Genomic DNA, 19,431 nt, shown 5'->3' on the forward strand with positions numbered 1-19,431 from the left:
GCCACATCTGAGCAACAAAGAGGCATTCGGGAGGAGGCTCTTAGGCACAATTATAGGGAGGCCTAGCCTCTCCTTTGCAGCAACTGTCTTCCCAAGGGTAAAACCTATGGTAGAGGGCTCAACCCATCAAACCACCAGTCAACTGATATCACAGCAGCTCTGAGTCCTCCACATTCTTATTACTAACCCGTGGTTAGCTTTCATTTCTCAGATCTGCTGTAATTCCACCTTAAATTATTTATTTGGAGACCTTGGCCACACCAGACTTTTCCCAGTCATTAATTTCAGTTTTGTCTAGGTGTTTTGTTTTTTATTTTTTTGGTAGCACATTGTTCATTATGTTAATTATTGTACATCATTGTTGGGTTGTAGTTTCTTGTTTAAACATGTGTAACTCTCCTGCTAGACTGTAAAGTCAAGACATTTATTAAATAATTTAGCGTAAGTTCTGGCATGTAGTAAGTCCTCATAAATATCAATTTCCTTATCTCTTTGTTGTCTCCAATCAAAATAGTTGCACATATTAGAGATTTAATAAATGTTTTTAAATTTATATTTTAACCTTTGGCACTAATGCCCATAACAGTTCTTTACCTGTCTGGCTGCTTTTGTCTTGAACAACTGGTTCATCATATACCCAGATTTTTTTTCCTTTACCTGAATCTCCTTTCATTAAGGTTTTCTTGCCACTCTTACATGTTTTAGATTTTTGTTTTTGCTTTATTTTCTGATTTCTGCAGTTGTGGACTATTTTTACCTCTTTGGGTCTTCTCTCCCTTCTGTTCTAATTCTCAAAATCCAGTTTTTCCTTCTCTGATCATATGCTTAATATTGATTGTAAGTTTTCTGTGATCTAATACATTTTCACTAATTATACTAAAATGTGGGATTTTTCTTAATAAACAAGAACTAATAGTACTCATTAAGGAATTACTGTCCTCTAATTGTAAATTATTTAAGTTAAATTGAGAACATCAAAGCAGCTTCTAATTTCTTTTATAGAAAAAAAAATCCTGTGTTTACTGTGATCTATATAGCTGTATATTCATATTATATGTGGAAAGAGAGGAAAAAATACCTTTTTAAAGATTTACTGCTTGCATTTATTGTTTGGTGCATGAGGTTTATTGTTATTAGTAGTAATTGACTTGTGGAAATCTGAGCTAATTTGGACTTTTTATATTAAATTTGGTTTTGATATTCTTACCATAGAAATGTTTAGACAAGCAGGAGGATTTGCCAAATAATTTTTGTAAAAGGCTTTAAAATTTTGTGTGTGTATTTCTTGTGTTTGTTTTAATTGCTTTCCTCACATCTTTCAACTTGGCTAAGTATGTTATGAGGTTTTCATTTCTAATAGCAAATAAAATTATAAAATTTGAAGAAATTAAATATATGTTTTCCAGAGGGGGAGAAGGGTTAAGGTGGGTGTTCTAAGTTTGGTGTCATTAAAAGCTCTATAAGAAGCTCATAATTAGGGAGAACCCAGATTTGGAAGTGTTCAAGCATTAATTGTAGAGCCATTTCACAAACTGTTATAGATGAAATTCAAGCATCAGCTTTATGGTTGAATTATACGACCTTTTTTAGAGTACCTTTTAATCCTGGCTTCCTCACTAATGAGCTTGTTAGATCTTACTCTTAATCGAGTCACTTACTCTTAATAAAGTCTAAACCCTTTTGTTTGCCTTGGTTACTTAAAGTAAAGGGTTTTAGGATAGATGTGAAAGCACTTTGAGGGAATTTAAAGCACTCTTCAGATATTAGGTAGTATTATGCCTCTGCCATATTGCCATAGTGGTGTACTGTAGGGATAACAAGAGAAATTGTTTTATCACATTACTGAAATAATTTTTTAACATAAGACTGATTTTGAAACTAGGTTAGCTAATTTTAGAGTGAGATGGAGAAGGAAGAATTAAAGCTCAGTTTCCAACTTATAAAAAGGCTGGCTTAGTGGAAAAAAAGTATAGTCCACTTGGTCTCTTGCTTAAACATTATTTAAAAAGTTTGTCACATATTTCAACCTGGAGATTATTTTGCTTTATAAATTAATGAAGAGTATGTAGTTCTGGAAAAGAAGTAAAACCTTTTCATTTTCTTTTTTTTTTTTTAATATTTTAGGCAAGGCCATGTGAATCTGCCTCCACTTGAGTTCAAACCAGCATTAATGTTGGAAACCTTTAGCATCAGTGCTGTTGTAATGGAAAAATCGGTGTACACCCCTCAGAACTCTACCAGTGCCCTTTCTTTTCATGATCTCAATAAGCGTTATTATAATACCTTTCACTGCAACTTTACTATTTCCTGTCAATCAATAAGTCAGCATGTGGATATGGCATTGGTTCGTCTTATTCATCAGTTTAGTACAATGATAGATGACATCAAAGCTACTCAGACTGATATTAAACTTAGTAGATATACAGCTGGATCAGCTTCCCCAACACCTACTTTCAAAACCAGAAAACACCGGGATTTTCGCTCATCTGATTTTAGCCGCAGTTCCAGAGGAAGTCTTAATGGTGGCAATAGAGTAAATAATGCAAAGAACAAGAGGAGCAACAATGAGAATAACAAAAAGGAATCTCGAAACAAAAATTCGTTAGGAAGATCTGAAAGAAGAACTTCAAAAGTGTCTAGGAAAGGTTCAAAGGATGTGGTAGATCACATGACCATTCATATGGATGACTCTGATTCAATTACGGTGTCAGAACAAAGTGAACCTTCAGCAGAGTGCTGGCAGAATATGTATAAATTGCTTAACTTCTATTCACTTATCTCTGATCCAACAGGAATATTGGAAAAATCTTCAGAAACATTTGGACCAGCAGGTAACAGATATTTTCATGTCTTAATTTCCCATTCAGAATAGCAGTAATGTAAAAAAAGACAACAGGCTATTTGTTGTGTTTTCCTAATTTTAAAAGTGGGTAATTGAAATGCACAGAAATTGGCGATTGCCACAGAGAGAAAATAATAATGGCATTCAGATATCCTGCCATCCGTCTCCTGCCCTTCCTACTCTTACACAGTGTGCATTTAGGGAACTCTGACTGACTGATTTCAATTATTTGGCTCTACTATTTACTTTCATTAGGACCTTGGGAAAATGTTGAACATTTTCAATTCATTTTGTTGGGAAGAAGAGAAGCGGGCTGGTTGGGAATGTGTAAAAGGAAAGGTAAGAGTTTGTAATATTCTTCCATTTTACAGTTTTCATATCTAATCCCCCCATTTATTTCCATTTCTTACAAAGGAGTTCGGAGCCCCACAGAACCAGCATGTAAAGTGGTGTTTGAGAATGAACAAGACAATAGCAGTTTGAGTAAGACGCAGAGGAAACGTAGTTTGGTCACTTCTGAACCTCAGCATGTTACTCTAATAGTGTTTGGGATTGGCATGGTGAACCGCACACACCTGGAGGCAGACATTGGTGGGCTAACAATGGAATCAGAACTGAAGAGAATTCATGGCAGTTTTACCCTTAAGGAAAAAATGAAAGGTATGACAGTTTTCTAATTCTGTAGTGCTACTTTTCTGAAAAACCAAAGCCATGTCTCCAAAATTCCTACTTAGCAATATTTCTTCAGAAAATGAGAATTCCTAAATTCCAAGGTAGGGTGCCAAGAGTTCTGAATGTAATTGAAGATCAGTGAATTATGAGGCAGCTTTGATAATAATGAAAATATTTGGACACATAAAGATGTAAGATAATATACTTCATACTCAGTGGCACTTATTCTTTGATGGTCTTTTAATATAAACTAGTAAGATGTCTCTAATACCTGAAAATCTTATCAAAATGATGAAATTTGTAAAATGTTTGCTTTTCTTTTTTACTGCTATAGAAATCTTATAATCCAGTGTTCATTTAATAGCTCTATAAAAAGAGATCCCTTAGTTGATATAACATTTCCTAGATTAGCCAAAATGAACCATACATCTTGTGTATGATCCTGCAACCTATGGAATTTTATCAAATCTAAGGCAGCATCAATTTGAAGAAGTACCATTATTTTATGTATCACAAAAAAAGGAAATAATGCTGCTAGATATGATTAGATGCCATTGATTGTAAGATGCAGAACGATTTCAGAGACGTTAAAAAGTAAATTCTTATTATAGTCAGGAGATACAGTGTTTGCCCCCTGTGTTAGGGATTTTAAAGCTGTTAAATGAAGACAGCTTTAGAAACTGAGAAGCGTGGAAGTGAAGATGCAGGATTGCACTTGCACCAGTTTCTCTTTTTTTTCTGGTTGTGTAAATAATCCTATACATTATGTTACATGAATAAAGGAAATTATGATTCATCATGTATTGTTATTGTTAATTTTATGATTGCCAAATATGCAAAGTTTAATTAAAAATTGCCTTCAAATTACTTTTCATTATATACCCTTATTTGTATGTTGTATTTTGTACCCTGAGCATGTATTGTATACTTAAAAACTAATTTTAAATTGAAAAATTATATACCGTTAAAGAAATTTCTTTTACGAAATTAGATGGATCATAAATCATAGCTTAGAAAAATGCAAACATCCTCAACTCTGCTTAGAAATATAGGTAAAGGATATAAACAACACACACAAAAAATTTTGGATGGCTAAATTGACATAAAAATTTGCTCAACTTCAGTGGTTAAAAAAAAAAGATCAGTTTTTTCATTTGTTGGTTTAGCAAAACTTAAAAATGACAGTACCCAGTTTTAGTGATAATGGGGGAAATGGACGTTTTCATTCACTTCTAAATTGATATAAATTGGCTTGATCCTCCTAAAGAGTAACTCAGTATCTTGTATCAATACTCTTTAAATCACAGACTTTGACTTGGCAGTTCCATGTCTACCAACCTAGGTAGAAGAACAAATCAGAATTGTGTGAAAAGATTTCTGTACAAAGAAGTACCAAATGTCTGCCATTAAGGGATTGGTCAAGTTGTTGTTATATCCATGACAGTTTACAATGTAGCCATTTAAAATCATGTTGAAGAGTTTATTAATATGGGAAAATGTTCATATTGCTAAATGAAAAATAGGCAAAAATGGTATGTGTGATTTGATTAGACTCTTGTAAGTCATAAAAATATTTATTTTATACCTTATGTTAAAATCACTGGAATTATATGGAGCAAGATTGCTCGTTTATGTGGTTCTTTTTTTATTCTTTGTGTTTCTTTGAATTTTCCAAGGTTTGCACATTGAGGAGGTATTACTTTTGAGATTTAAAGTGTCATTAGGGTATTTAATGCTTGAATGGCATTCTAAACTTGTATATTCAGTGTTATTCCAATTTTGGCATGCAATAGGTATGTATATATGAATGCATAGAAATAAAAAACTTCAAAGAAATTTTTAAAATATTTCTGAAATATTTTAACAAGTTGTATCACAACTTTAAAATTAAGTTTTGTCATTATGTATATTATGGGCATAATTGAATTGAATATATTTTGAAGTGCACTTATTATCCAGAATTCAAATGATTTTTTCCTTACATTTAAGATGTTTTACACCAAAAGATGACTGAAACATGTGCCACTGCTCATATTGGTGGTGTTAATATAGTGCTGCTTGAGGGAATTACACCAAATATACAGTAAGTGTGTTGATTTTTACTGTTTTCTCATACTTGTTTGATATAATTTTGTGGAAGCTTAAGCCCTTTGGATGAATCCATGGCTTCTCTGTTTTGAGGTTTATACACAGTGTTCCCAGATACTGAGATTCTGACAGTCATTTAAAAAAATCACAAAATAAAATATTTTTAGAAGAATAATTCTTTTCCCTTTTTAAAATTTGTTTTACTATCTACCTGTCCCACCCACCAAAAAAATGACTCCCAATGCATTGTAAGATTATCTAACAAGAAAAGATGATCACAGTACAAAGTTTATTTCAATATATGAGATGCAGAAGCCCATTTAATTCAAATACTTAAGTAAAACAAAATTATAAGAAAAGAATATAGACCAGCTGTTAAATTTATATTAACTATAACTAATCATTTTCCATATTAACACTGTGTTTCACAACTTTCCCGTATTTGTATTTAAGGAATGTAAAAACAATGTCTATTTAATTCTTATGATAGTATAGGTAAGCCTTTTATAGTGAGTATACCATGTTTTTTTATACATGTATAGCTTATCTTTTGATTCTGCTCTTACGTTTTCCTTACAAGTTCTAATCTTGATCTGCTCAAAATTGCTCTGATAATGAGTGTCTTTATACATGATTTTCAAATCACTAATCTGTTATCAATACATTTAATCATTTGAATTTGTTCATACACTTGAGAGTATATGTCTTTGTTCCTAACTTCCTTTCAGTGGAGCAGTTTTACATTCTAACTCCGAAACATGTTTTGACAATTCAGGCCATATTTTCAGAATGTATTCTCTCAATATAATAACTAGTTAATGTTACACTTCCATTGTCCCATAAAGTGTCCATCATGCTATAATAACCAATTAAATAGAGGATATTGGTTCAGCACTATAAAAATTAAATATTAATCATGGATTGACTAATAAGTATGATCAGTTATAGGTGCAGAATATTTTTTAAATCTGGATAATATGACATCTATCTTGGGGAACATTTCCCTAAATGGATGTTTATAAACTGGCTATAGCTTTCTACTTTGAGTTCTGGTTAAAATCATTGTCCCGAGTCCAGTATTCTCAAGACCTCCTGGAAAGAGTGTCAGATTTAAGTCTTTCTGGGGTAGTTTGGATCTGTAAATCTAGAAAAAAGGGAGTATATTTCATAATGACTTCCTGGTATCCAGAGCACATTTCCTCAGCAATCTTTTAAAGACAGACCAGGAAATTCTAGTGTTGAGAGATAAGATCTTTCTCTTGTTCATTCAGTATGGGGAAGGGGTATTATTATATAATAATTACAGTCTTAAGAAGTACTTATTGTAGGCCAGGAGCCTCACATAGATTATTTTATTTAATCCTCACAACAATCCTGTGAAATGGGGTAATTTTTTTTCTGGATTTATTCCTTGGCTTTTCATTTCTAATTTCAAATAAAAGGAAAGAAAACTTAAAAAAATAATTTAAAAGGTATTTTGAGGAAAAATTTCAAAAACAGGAAATTATAAAAGCTTTCAGATGATTGGTCATATTGTGACTAATTGATGCATGAATGTTTATTTGCTTCCTTTTTGTTTTCCTGCTTTCTCTTCAATCTTCTTCCATAGACTGGAGGATTTTCCTACATCTCCTACAAGCACAGCCAAACAAGAGTTTCTGTATGTCATATTATTCTTTTTCATCGCTTTGTGGTTAACATAGTACGGAATAGTTTAAAAGATAAATACTTAGATTATCTGCATGGCTGTGAATGTATGTAGCTAGATATTATTTTATAGCTTTGATACTGACCCTTTATAGCTAAAGCTTACAGGTGTTCAAGAAAGACATGCAGGTAAGGACTTTTTTGGTAATTCATACATTGTTTTGTTGTTGAAAGGTTGTACCACTATTGTGTATTGCTTGTGCTTTTTAGATATGTTTCTGTTAAAATTTCTATCAAAAATTTTTATCAAAAATCCCTGGTAATGTTAGACAAGGTAATAGAAGCTAAAAGGCTTCACTGTGTAAAGGAGTTTTCACTATTTGCAAAAATAATTATTTAAATAATTGTTAAAACACTAATACATGAAAATATCTGTACATCTCATCCTTATAATTCTGTTTTTAAGATGGAGAAAGCTTACTGTTACAGTGACAGTATGGGTTTTTACTATATGTACTTTGACATTTCAAGTGGCTTAATTTGATCCATTGTATATCTGATGTTTTGTGGTAGTAAGATATACTGAGGTGTTACATTTAATTACTCATCAAGAGTCTGTCAACATGACGATTTTATATGTTAGTTAGGACTAGTCATTTCTTTGAACATGGATGGATGTGCATATTAAGCTCCATAATATTATGGTAAGATAATCGTAGTTGGTGACATTTGTTTCACTGAGTACTGATAATAGAGCATAGACAAAATATCTTTACCATTTCAGTAGCCAACTGTAAGTACTGATAAGGAATAAGTGTACTAATATTGAATTAGAAAACTAATTTTCTACTTCTCTAATTTCCAGAATGTTTTCTGGAAACAGCTCCTTCACATTAATGTCATTTTAACAGATGTAGGAAAAATGTCTAATTCTACTCAGTAGTCATAGTAGCTGGAGAATATTTATTGTTTCTTTCATTTTTATCATTGAGTTCTCTACATGTATAGCAAAAAAAATGTCAATACTGAATGACTTTTGAGGAGATGCTTTTTTAATGGCTCAAGATCACGTTTTCATCTGCTCAAAAATTATTTATTAGGTTACTTATTATGTGCTAGGTAATATATTAGAATCCAGGGATACAACAGTAAGCAAATGAGAAGTGGTACCTGTTGGGATGTCTCGCTCACCCTTCCCCCCCATAGGGTGTCCTACTGGGAGAATTAAGCATGTAAATTGCAGTTACCAAATGGGAAAAGACGTTCCGATGATTTTAATAATTGACTGAATAACAAGTGATCACTGCACTCCCTGCCCCCATTGCAGAGATTTTCTGGCAAAATTGGATTGAGGCGGGCAGCTTAGGCCAGGATGCATAAATTAGTCTACTTTCTCACCCTACCTCTAAATTTTGGGACATGTATGCTCAAGTAGATGGAGGGGGTGGGGGGAGTGGCAATAGAGGGAGAGATGACACGTTCCCAAAACACACCCTCTAATTGTTCACTCAACCTGTTGCATGGACAAGGATGGCTGGCCTGCCTTGAAGGCCCTTTTACCTGGACTCAGGAAGTAAAAGAAGGTAGGAAAAAGCCTTGACCTGATAAGGCCCTGTGGTCATTGTCACGGAGGCTCACAGTGGGTCTAGAAGGACCTTGCATAGTAGACTACGACTATCAGTGAATTATTTAACTGGACATCTTGTTCACTTGCCATGAACTTTTCACATATATTAGGCATGCCTGGCATGCTACAATTTTTTATAGTTTTACCTTTAGAGATATTTTGGTCACTGCTTTCTTGTGAAAAGTCTTGTATATACCCATGTTGTATGACCTAGATAAGGTGACAACTCTATTCAAGAATTATAATTATGAATAGATAATTTGTTGGCAGCTTGTAAACTTTTAATTACTCAGCCAGGATCTCCTTCTGTATTTTCCACATTAGTTTATTAAGAGTTAATCAGACACCCTCAGCAATTTCTGGCTCAATTTGATCAACCACCATGTTGTCCAACTCCAAGGTACACCACTCACATTATAGTGGTGACATCATTTATATAGACTACAGCATGAATGGGACCTTCCAGAGTTGGGCAACACGGAGCCCATGAAGTCCCTAGCATCAAACTTTCCACTTAAATATCCCAGTAGAATCTACAGTACAAGAACAATCAGCCCCACTAGCTTTCCATTTTGACTTTTGCCATGTAATTAAAAAGTGTTGCGTATGTGTTTTATGATTGAAAGTATAGGATAACAGACTTCTGTAGGTTATAAAGATAAAACTGAGATAGGTGTGAAATTTCTTGACTGTTATGGTAACAGGACAGATTTCTTTGTAAAAGTGTGTTTAGTTTCATTCAATAGAGGGCTACTGTTCATAACTAGTAAAGAAGTGATTGGTAGCAGCACCATCTCATGTGTTCTGGCTCATGTTGAACCTGAGCATCAAATGAAATGTCATTGGTATCAAAAAGTGGTTTTATTTATTATAATATTTTAGAAAAGATGTAAAACATCCCAGAGCCTACCCTTATGCTGACTAGACCAATTCCATAGAACAGCCTTTTTTCAATCAGCAATTATCCCTGAGAAACAGTTGCCTTTGTAAAAGAAAGCAGTGTAGATCTCTAGTAATCCTTTTTAAATTTTGTCTGGATTTCACTGTCTGCGAATAATCAAGACCTCTGATAAAGTCACTGTTGTGGTTCTCAGAGTTTATTCTAACAGGAGTTATTTGTGATAAATTTATTCTTTTTATTGTCTTGAGACTACAAATTCATTATTGATGAATCCTCTGCAGCCTGGGTAGAGATAAATGTATGTGAACTGATCTATAGTTAATATGAAATTTGCATTTTTTGTGTGTTTGCTAAATCTGTTGTCAGGAATCCATGCCCATTTGAAGAATATTTATTTTAAAAGCTATCCTTTTATTATCTGGGCATTTAATGGTGCGATTCATTGAAATGGACCTTTCCATTGTATATGTCGAAGACTGCTTCATCATGGCTTCTGCATACATGTCCTATAACGTGCTCTCTATGAAATCCCACACTTGTAGTTGAGACCCATTTTTCTCCTTTACTGATTTCTGTTTATTCATTTCACACATATTTGGTGAGTGTCTACCATGTTCCAGGCACTGGACAGACAATGCAGGAAATCAAGAAAGATAATATCTCTGCATTTATAAAATCTGTACCAGTAAGTGTTACTAATTCATAACCAAGAATAGTAACCTTACTCATTATAACTTGGACTTGTCATTTCTTTTCCTCTTGTTGAAAACATATTAAGTAAAAACTGAAAATGCAAGTTTCATTTCTCCTTTCCTGTCAATTTCTTTTAACATATTGGATGATTGTTAGTATAATTTCTTGGGCTCTTTCTGATTGATTAGGCTTTAAGAAATACGATGGAATCTTTTTCTTTTCATATTCAGTGTTTGTAATCTCTTTAGTGGTTATACAATTCCGTAAAATAAGTTGGAGAAGAAAAGAGGAGTTCTGAGTGAAAAAAATAATCAAAATGAAATTTCGTGTATGTGTGTGTATGTATGTATGTAATGTGTCAATGTTCATGAGTTTACTTACATGTAAGTACATAATTATTTTCTTCCATAAATTCTGCCTATTAAAGTATAGACTACTATTCAGTACAAACAGTGTAAAGTAAATTTCTGTCATTATTTTCAGAAAACATTATTTCTTCAATATATGATTTTAAAGCATAAAAAATTTAAGCTGTTTAAGTCATTAAAAGATGCAATAGAATTTCTCTTCCTCTCAAAATATTTTTTCAAAATTACTCTTTATTTGGGTGTGTTTTAATGGTCCTCCTTCTCTATTGATAGAACTGTAGTGAAATGTAGTATTGCCAAGTCTCAAGCCCTATACAGTGCCCAGAGAGGGTTGAAGACCAACAATGCTGCCGTATTCAAAGTAGGGGCTATCAGCATCAACATACCTCAGCACCCTGCCACGTTACATAGCATGATGGTTCGAAGTTCTCACCAACTATCTAAACAGATCTCAGACCTCATCAGACAACCTTCGACAGTGTAAGTATTTCTTCATGTTCTATAATTACGTGTAATACTTCAGTGCATTCTTTGCTGGGTTAACAAAAGTTTGGAGGAAGATGAGGGGTTACTTCTAATTATTGACTATTATGGACAGTGGGTCAGGTGGAGAGTAACTAGGTTGTAATCATGGGAGAATCATATTGGATATCATTCAAGAACTATGTCAGGAATGCCATTGTCAGTGTTCCAGATTGCATAAATAAAGCTTAAGTCATCCTAGAGATTTTTGGACATCATAAGAGGTACTGTTGGAAAGCAACCTGATAAATTCTAAGACTGTATTAATCCAAGTTTACTTTGAACTCACTGAAATTTATGACTGCACAGGTTTAAAAAATTGCAATGGTCATTTCTGTCCCACTCATGGTTTTGTGCTTTCCTTGATATGGAATTATTATACATGGTTCAAGGCAGGATTTGATCATGCCACATACATGTATTTCAAAGGGCAGTAAAATCAGACCTTTGCCTTTTAACCTTTATTCTCTCTATGGCCCTTGACCATGGGTCTGCATTGCTGAGCCTTATTCTGGTCTCCAAAAGCTATGACTAGGGAAGAACTAATAAAATAATATGTAAAAACGGTTAAAATTTTTTCTGTTTCCTTTTTCCCATCCTATAAAGTGGAAAAACATTAGTGTGTCTTTTGATGGTGTCCTAAAACAGTGATTTGTTATTTCCAATTATTCTATCTAGATCTTTAATTCTGATGTAATATTTATTCATGTCTGAAGTTGGCTTAAATAGCAATGAATTAAAACTTTCTCCTGTGTATGGAATATGGAATCGTGAATGTGTACATGAGCCTTAGTTTTAAAATATCCTATGGAATTTTCCCTTATTATAATGTATTGACAGTAGAATGTAGTAGTTAATAAATCAGACTGGAGTCAGACTGAATAATTTCAAATCCTGGCTTTGCCACTTACTAGTTATGCTTCTCATTTTCAAAGTGGGTACGGTACCTACTCAAAGGATTTTGTGAAATAAATGAATGAATAAGATAAAACACACAAAGCACTAAGAATAGTACCTGGTACACAGAAAACAATCACATGATTAGTGTTATTGTTGGTGGTATTAATAGTGGAAATAACATTAGTGGCAGTAACAGTAATGGTCTTTCGGTCAACAGTAGAGTGCATTCTGGTTAAGTCATGGTATGTGGAAACAGACAAACCTGAGTTTAAATCCCAGTTTTGCATTAATGATATAAATTGCCTTGGCAATATAATATTCCAGGAGTTTATATTGTTACTACTGCTACTTCTTTACTTTTACTACTTTTATAGATTTCTGAGAAGTCTCATGTGATTTGGTATTGGAAAGAAAATTGCATGCAATATATTTTTGTTATTTTTTGTTAAGAACCCCAACAATCTTATACAGTAAAATGGTAACTGTTCTAATTGTGGGTCTTTGTATTATCTTTGTATTATTATTATTTTTTTCTTTTGGTTTATAGCCCACAACCTGTAAAAGAAGACATTGCAACCCCGCTACCTTCAGAAAAAACCCCAACGAGTGTCAATCAAACTCCTGTTGAAACAAACGAATTTCCTCAGCTACCTGAAGGCTTAGAAAAGAAGCCTATTGTTCTTAAATTCAGTGCCATGTTAGATGGTATAGCCATTGGCGCAGCACTCTTACCATCTCTGAGAGCAGAATATAAGATGGGAAGAATGCGAAGTCATGGAATGACAGGTAACACGAAATTTAAACTCAGCCCCTTAAAATTTAATTTGATAATTTAGTAACTTTTTTTATAAAACAGTAAATTTGATTTTCTAAATGTTCTGTGAAAACGTAAATAATTTTTATCCCAACAGTTTTAAATTTCATTAATGTTGTTCTCCAGTCAAGTGAAAATATGAATTAATCTTCTTGAATTGCCAGAATGGACCCTGCTTTCATTTGAATTCTTTAAAGTCATTCAGAAATATTGAGGCCATTTCTCCAGTTTAAACTAAGCTGAACCAGTGTCTACATCTTGAAAGCTAGATTCTTATAGCCTAAATCCTTGATTTATTTTCACATGGGTGCAATGAACGCAAATCAGAAGTAATTTGACTAGTTCACAATATCTACTTCTGTAGGGTTTATTGATTCTTGAATGTCCCAAAGTTCGTTTCTTACTTTATTGTGAACTGTTATATATAGAAAAAATATAACTTACACATACATACACGTACACATAGTAACAAAGACCTATGAACCCACTAATCTGCCACACAACCTAAAAATTGGAATATTACCAGTACTTTTTTTTTTAACAGCAGTTTTATTGAGCTATATTCACCATACCCTACAGTCCATCCAAAGTGTACAATCAGTGGTTTGCAGGATAATCACACAGTTGTGCATTCATCACCATACTCAATTTTAGATCCTTTTCATTACTCCAAAAAGAAAAAAAACCTATATCCCTTATACCCCCATTAATGACCCTTAGCATTGGTGTGGTACTTTTGTTAGAATTGATTAAAATATCACTATTAACTGTAGTCCATAGTTTGCATTAGGTGTGTTTTTTCCCATAAACCTTGCTAGTAGTAAAACCTTGTAAAAGGGACATACATTTGTTCTAGTTCATGAAAGAACGTTCTTGTATTTGTGCAACAGGGATCACTGTTTTACCCTCCAGCTTTGCTTCTAGTGACTTACACGACCCTAAATTTTCCCTCTCAACCACAATCACACACATAATTCAACACTGTTAATTACTCTCACCGTCACCTACATCCATTTCCAAATATTTACAGTTGACCTAATTAAAAATTCTGCACAAATTAAGCATCTGCTCGCCATTCTCTACCTCATTCTATCTTCTGGTATCCTATATTCTAGATTTTAACTCTTATGAGTTTGCTTATTATAGTTAGTTCATATTAGTGAGATCTTACAATATTTGTCCTTTTGTGTCTGGCTTGTTTCAACCTTCATAGTGTCCTCAAGGTTCATCTATGTTTTCACATGCATCAGGACTGTATTCCTTTTTACAGCTGAATAATACTCCTTCATATGTATATACCACATTTATCTGTTGTTGGGCGCTTGAGTTGCTTCCATCTTTTGGCGATGGTGAATAATGCCACTGTGAACATCAGTGTGAAAATGTCTTTGTATCCCTGCTTTCAATTCTTCTGGTTATATACCTGTTGGCAAGTTGTCGGATCATATGGCAGTTCTATACTTAGCTTCCTGAGGAACTGCCAGAGTGTCTTCCACAGCAGCTGCAACATTTACATTCTACCAGCAGTGAATGAGTGTTCCTATTTCTCTGCATCCTTTCCAACACTTGTAGTTTTCTAGGGTTTTTTTTGTTTGTTTGTTTGTTTTGTTTGTTTGTTTTTTTTGTCATTCTAGTGGGTGTGAAATGATTTCTCATTGTGGTTTTTGGTTTGCATTTCTCTAATAGCTAGTGATGTTGAGCATCTTTTAATGTGCTTTTTTTTTAGCCATTTGTATTTCCTCTTTGGAAAAATACCTATTCAAGTTTTTTATCCATTTTTAAATTGGGTTATTTGTCTTTTTATTGTTGAGTCATAGGATTTCTTCATATATTCTGAATATTAAACCCTTATTGGATATGTGGTTCCCAAATATTTTCTCCCTTTGACAAAGTCTTTTGATGCACAGAAGGATTTAATTTTGAGGTGGTTCCATGAATCTGCTCTTTCTTTCATTTCTTGTGCTTTGGGTGGAAGGTCTTGGAAACCACCTCCTACCACAAGATATTGAAGATGCTTCCCTATACATTGTCTTCTAGGAGTTTTATGGTCCTGGCTATTATATTCATTTTCAGTTAATTTTTGTAAAAGGTGTGCAATAGGGATCCTCCTTCTTTCTTTTGGATATGTGTATCCAGTTCATCCAGCACCATTGGCTGAAGAGACTATTCTGTCCCATTTGAGTGAGCTTGGCAACCTTGTCAAAAATCAGTTGGCCATAGATGTGAGGGTCTATTCCTGAATTCGCAATTCTAATCCATTGATCAATATATCTATCTTTATGCCAGTACCATGCTATTTTGACCATTGTAACTTTGTAATATGCTTTAAAGTCAGGAAGTTTGTCTTCCAACTTTGTTCTTTCTCAAGATGTTTTTGGCTATTTGGGGTACCTTGCCTTTCCAAATAAGTTTGATGATTAGCTTTTCGAAAAGTAGGCTTTTAGAATTTTGATTGTGATTGTGTTGAATCTGTACACCAATTTGAGTAAAATTGACATCTTAATGATATTTAGTCTTCCAATCCATGAACATGGAATGTCCTTCCATTTATTAAGGTCTTCTTTGATTTTTTTTTAGCAATGTTTTGTAGTATTCTGTGTACAAGTCCTCTTACGCAATACTCAGTTAAATTTACTCCTAGATATTTGATTCTTTTAGTTGCTATAATAAATGGAATTCTTTTCTTGTTTTCCTCCTCAGATTGCTCATCTGGTGTATAGAAATACTAGTGTATAGAAATAGTACTGATTTTTTGCATGTTATTCTTTTCTCCCACCACTTTGCTGAACTCATTTCTTAGTTCTAGGAGTTTGTTGTAGATTTTTTTTTTTTTTTTTGTACTTTCTATATATAGGATCATGTCATCTGCCAATGGTGAGTTTTACTTCTTCCTTTCCAATTTGGATGCCTTTTATTTCTTTCGTTTGCCTAATTGCTCTGGCTAGAACTTCAAGTACAATGTTGAATAACAGTGGTGGCAGTGGGCATCCTTTTCTTGTTCCAGGTATTACAGGGAAAGTTTTCAGTTTTTCATCATGTTTGAGTATGATATTTGCTTGGGTTTTTCTTGTATGCCCTTTATCATATTGAGGAAGTGCCCTATTCCTATTTTTCTAAGTTTTTATCAAGAAAGGATGCTGGATTTTGTCAAATGCCTTTTTTGTGTGTCAATTGAGATGACTGTGTGGGTTTTTTCCTTTCATTTTTTATATGTGTTGTATTACATTGATTTTCTTATGTTGAACCACCCTTGCATAACTTGGATATAAAATGCACTTGTTCATGTTGTATAATTCTTTTAATGTGCTGTTGCATTCAATTTGCAAATATTTTTGTTGATTTTTGCATCTATATTAATAAGAAAAATTGGTCTGTAATTTTCTTTTCTTGAATTATTTTTATCTGCCTTTGGTATTAGGATGATGTTGGCCTCATAGAATGAGTTAGGTGGTGTTCAGTCCTGTTCAGTTTTTTTTGAGCAGGATTGGTATTAATTCTTCTTGGACTGTTTGATGGCGTTCACCTGTGAAGCCATCTGATCCTGGGCCTTTCCCATGTTGGGATGTTTTTGATGATGAATTCAACTTCTTTACTTGTAATTGGTCTTTTGAGATCTTCTATTTTTTTTAGGGTCAGTGTAGGTCATTCATGTGATTCTAGGAATTTGTCCATTTCATCTAGGTTGTCTAATTTGTTGTCATATAGTTATTCATAGTATCCTCTTATGATCCTTTTTATTTCTGTGGGGTCATAGTAATGTCCCTCCTCTCATTTCTGATTTTATTTATTTACTTCTTCTCTCTTTTTTTCCTTGTCAGTCTAGCTGAGGGTTTGTCAATTTTATTGATCTTTAAGAACCAATTTTTATTTTGTTGGTTTTCTCTGTTTTATTTTATTTTTTTTCAATTTCATTTATTTCTACTCCATTCTTTATTATTGCTTTTCTTCTTGTTTTGGGATTAATTTGCTGTTCTTTTTCTAGGTACTACAGGTATACAGGTAGGTCTTTGATTTTAAGCTCTTTCTTCTTTTTTAATGTAGACATTTAGGGCTATAAATTTCCCTCTCAGCACTGCCATTGCTGCATCCCTTATGTTTTGATATGTTGTGTTCTCATTTTCATTTGTCTTGAGAGATTTCCTGGTTTTTCTTGCAATTTCTTCTTTGACCCATTGATTGTTGAAGAGTGTGTTGTTTATCCTCCATGTATTTGTGAATTTTCCAGTTCTCTGCCTATTATTGATTTCCATCTTTGTTTCATTATGGTCAGAGAAAGTGCTTTGTATAATTTCACTCTTTTTAAATTTATTGAGACTTGTTTGGTGACCCAAAATGTGGCCTATGCTGGAGAATGATCCATGAGTAATTGAGAAGGATGTATACTCTGCTATGGGGGGTGCAACATCTTCTATATGTCTTTTAGATCCAGAGCATTTATCATATTATTCAAGTTCTCTTGTCCTTATTGATCCTCTGTCTAGATAGTCTATCTATTGATGAGAGTGGTATGTTAAAGTCTCCAGCTCTTATTGTAGACAGATCTATTTCTACCCTCAGTGTTGCCAGTGTTTGCCTCATGTATTTTGGTGCACCCGTGTTAGGTGCATAAATATTTATGATTGTTATTTCTTCTTGGTGGATTGCCCCTTTTATTAATATATGTTGTCCTTTTTTTGTCTCTGCTGACAGGTTTTCATTTAAAGTCTACTTTGTCCAATATTAGTATAGCTACCCCAGCTCTTTTCTGGTTACTGTTTGCATGGACTATTTATTTCAAATCTTTCACTTTCAACCTTTTTGTGTCCTTGGGTTTCAGATGAGTCTCATAGATAGCCTATAGTTTGATCATACTTTTTTATCCATTCTGCCAATCTGTCTTTTGATTGGGGAGTTTAATCAATTAATATACAGTGATATTATTATATAGGCAGTACTTTACTTCAGTCATTTTATCCTTTGGCTTTTATATGTCATATCTTATTTTTGTCTTTCTTTTTTCCCTTTTAGATACCCTTACTGATAGTCTTCTTTTCTTTACTCTCTTCTAAACTTCTCTCTCCTGTCTTTTCTTCAGCCTGCAGAACTCCCTTTAATTCTTGTAGGGTAGGTCTCTTGTTGACAAACTCTCTTGGTTTCTATTTATCTGTAAATTTTTAAACTCTCATTTTTGAGGGACAGTTTTGTTGAATAAAGAGTTTTTGTCTGGCCTTTCTATTTCAGTATCTTAAATATATGATACCACTGCCTTCCTGCCTCCATATTTTCTGATGAGAAATGGACACTTAGCCTGTTTGTATTTCCCTTGTATGTAACAAATTGCTTCTCTCTTGCTACTTTCAGGATTCTCTTCTTATCTTTGGTGTTTACATTCTGCTTAGTATGTGTGTCATGGTAAGTCTTTAGGATTTATTCTGTTTGGAGTATGTTGTGCTTCTTGAGCATGTATACTTATGTCCTGGGAAATTTTTGGCCATTATTTCCTCAAATATTCTTTCTGCCCCTATTCTCTTCTCCTTCTGGGACACCCATGACATGTATGTTTGCATGCTTCGTGCTGTCATCCAAATCCTTGAGACCTTGCTCAATTTTCACATTCTTTTCTCTATTTGTTCTTATGTCCGTAAGATTTCAACTGTCCTGTCTTCCAGCTTGCTTATTGTTTCTTCTGTCTCTTCAAATCTGTTGTTGTTTATCTCCAGTGTATTTTTAATCTCTTCTATTTGTCTTTTATTCCCATAATTTCTGTTATGTTTATTTTTATATTTTCAAATTCTTCTTTGTGCTCACATAATATCCTTTATCCCTTTATCCATATTTTCCTTCATCTCTTTGGATTGATTTAGGAGATTGTTTAAACATATTTGATTAGATGTTCCAATTTTTGTGTTTCCCTTGAAGTTTTAATTTGTTCCTTTGGGCCATATCTTCCTGTTTCTTAGCATGGCTTTTAATTTTTTGATGGTGTCTAGACATCTGATTTTCTTGATGAGTTTACTCTGGAGGTTATTTTCTCTCTTGCCTAGGGTTTTCTTGTTGATTGGCTTTGTGCTAAGGTTCTTTTTTGATACATGGTTCAACCTATTCTAGACCCGTAGAATAGCTCCTGTTTAACTGATCAGAGTTTTCCAACTCTTATCATCTGATTCTTACCCTGGATATATGGTACAATTTTTGAGATTTCACTATTTGTGCAATTGTTTCAACCACAGGAGAATACTTTCTTTCCCCTGTTCCTTCTCTGGAAATGTTGATCTGTTTTGTTTTTGATTTGCCTCTATAGTTTTTCTTTTCTTTTCTTTTCTTTTTTTTTTTTTTTTAACACTCCTTTCATTATCTCTTGCTGCTTTTGCCTGGAGA

General features: G+C 33.5%; 1 protein-coding gene across 8 annotated transcripts in view; it reads left to right on the forward strand.

Annotated features, from left to right (window-relative positions):
• KIAA1109 (KIAA1109 ortholog) overlaps window positions 1-19,431 on the forward strand; it is a 236,371-nt gene that overhangs the window by 133,932 nt on the left and 83,008 nt on the right. For 7 of the 8 annotated variants that reach the window (XM_037830586.1, XM_037830590.1, XM_037830591.1 and 4 more), the window contains exons 47-52: window positions 2,125-2,831; window positions 3,257-3,502; window positions 5,504-5,597; window positions 7,212-7,262; window positions 11,112-11,318; window positions 12,808-13,046. In XM_037830586.1, coding sequence (XP_037686514.1) covers window positions 2,125-2,831; window positions 3,257-3,502; window positions 5,504-5,597; window positions 7,212-7,262; window positions 11,112-11,318; window positions 12,808-13,046 — 1,544 coding nt within the window. The remainder of the gene's footprint in view (window positions 1-2,124; window positions 2,832-3,256; window positions 3,503-5,503; window positions 5,598-7,211; window positions 7,263-11,111; window positions 11,319-12,807; window positions 13,047-19,431) is intronic. The other variant, XM_037830589.1, reaches the window with a different exon arrangement.

This window comes from Choloepus didactylus, chromosome 3, assembly GCF_015220235.1.
Source record: "Choloepus didactylus isolate mChoDid1 chromosome 3, mChoDid1.pri, whole genome shotgun sequence".
Taxonomy (NCBI): domain Eukaryota; kingdom Metazoa; phylum Chordata; class Mammalia; order Pilosa; family Megalonychidae; genus Choloepus; species Choloepus didactylus.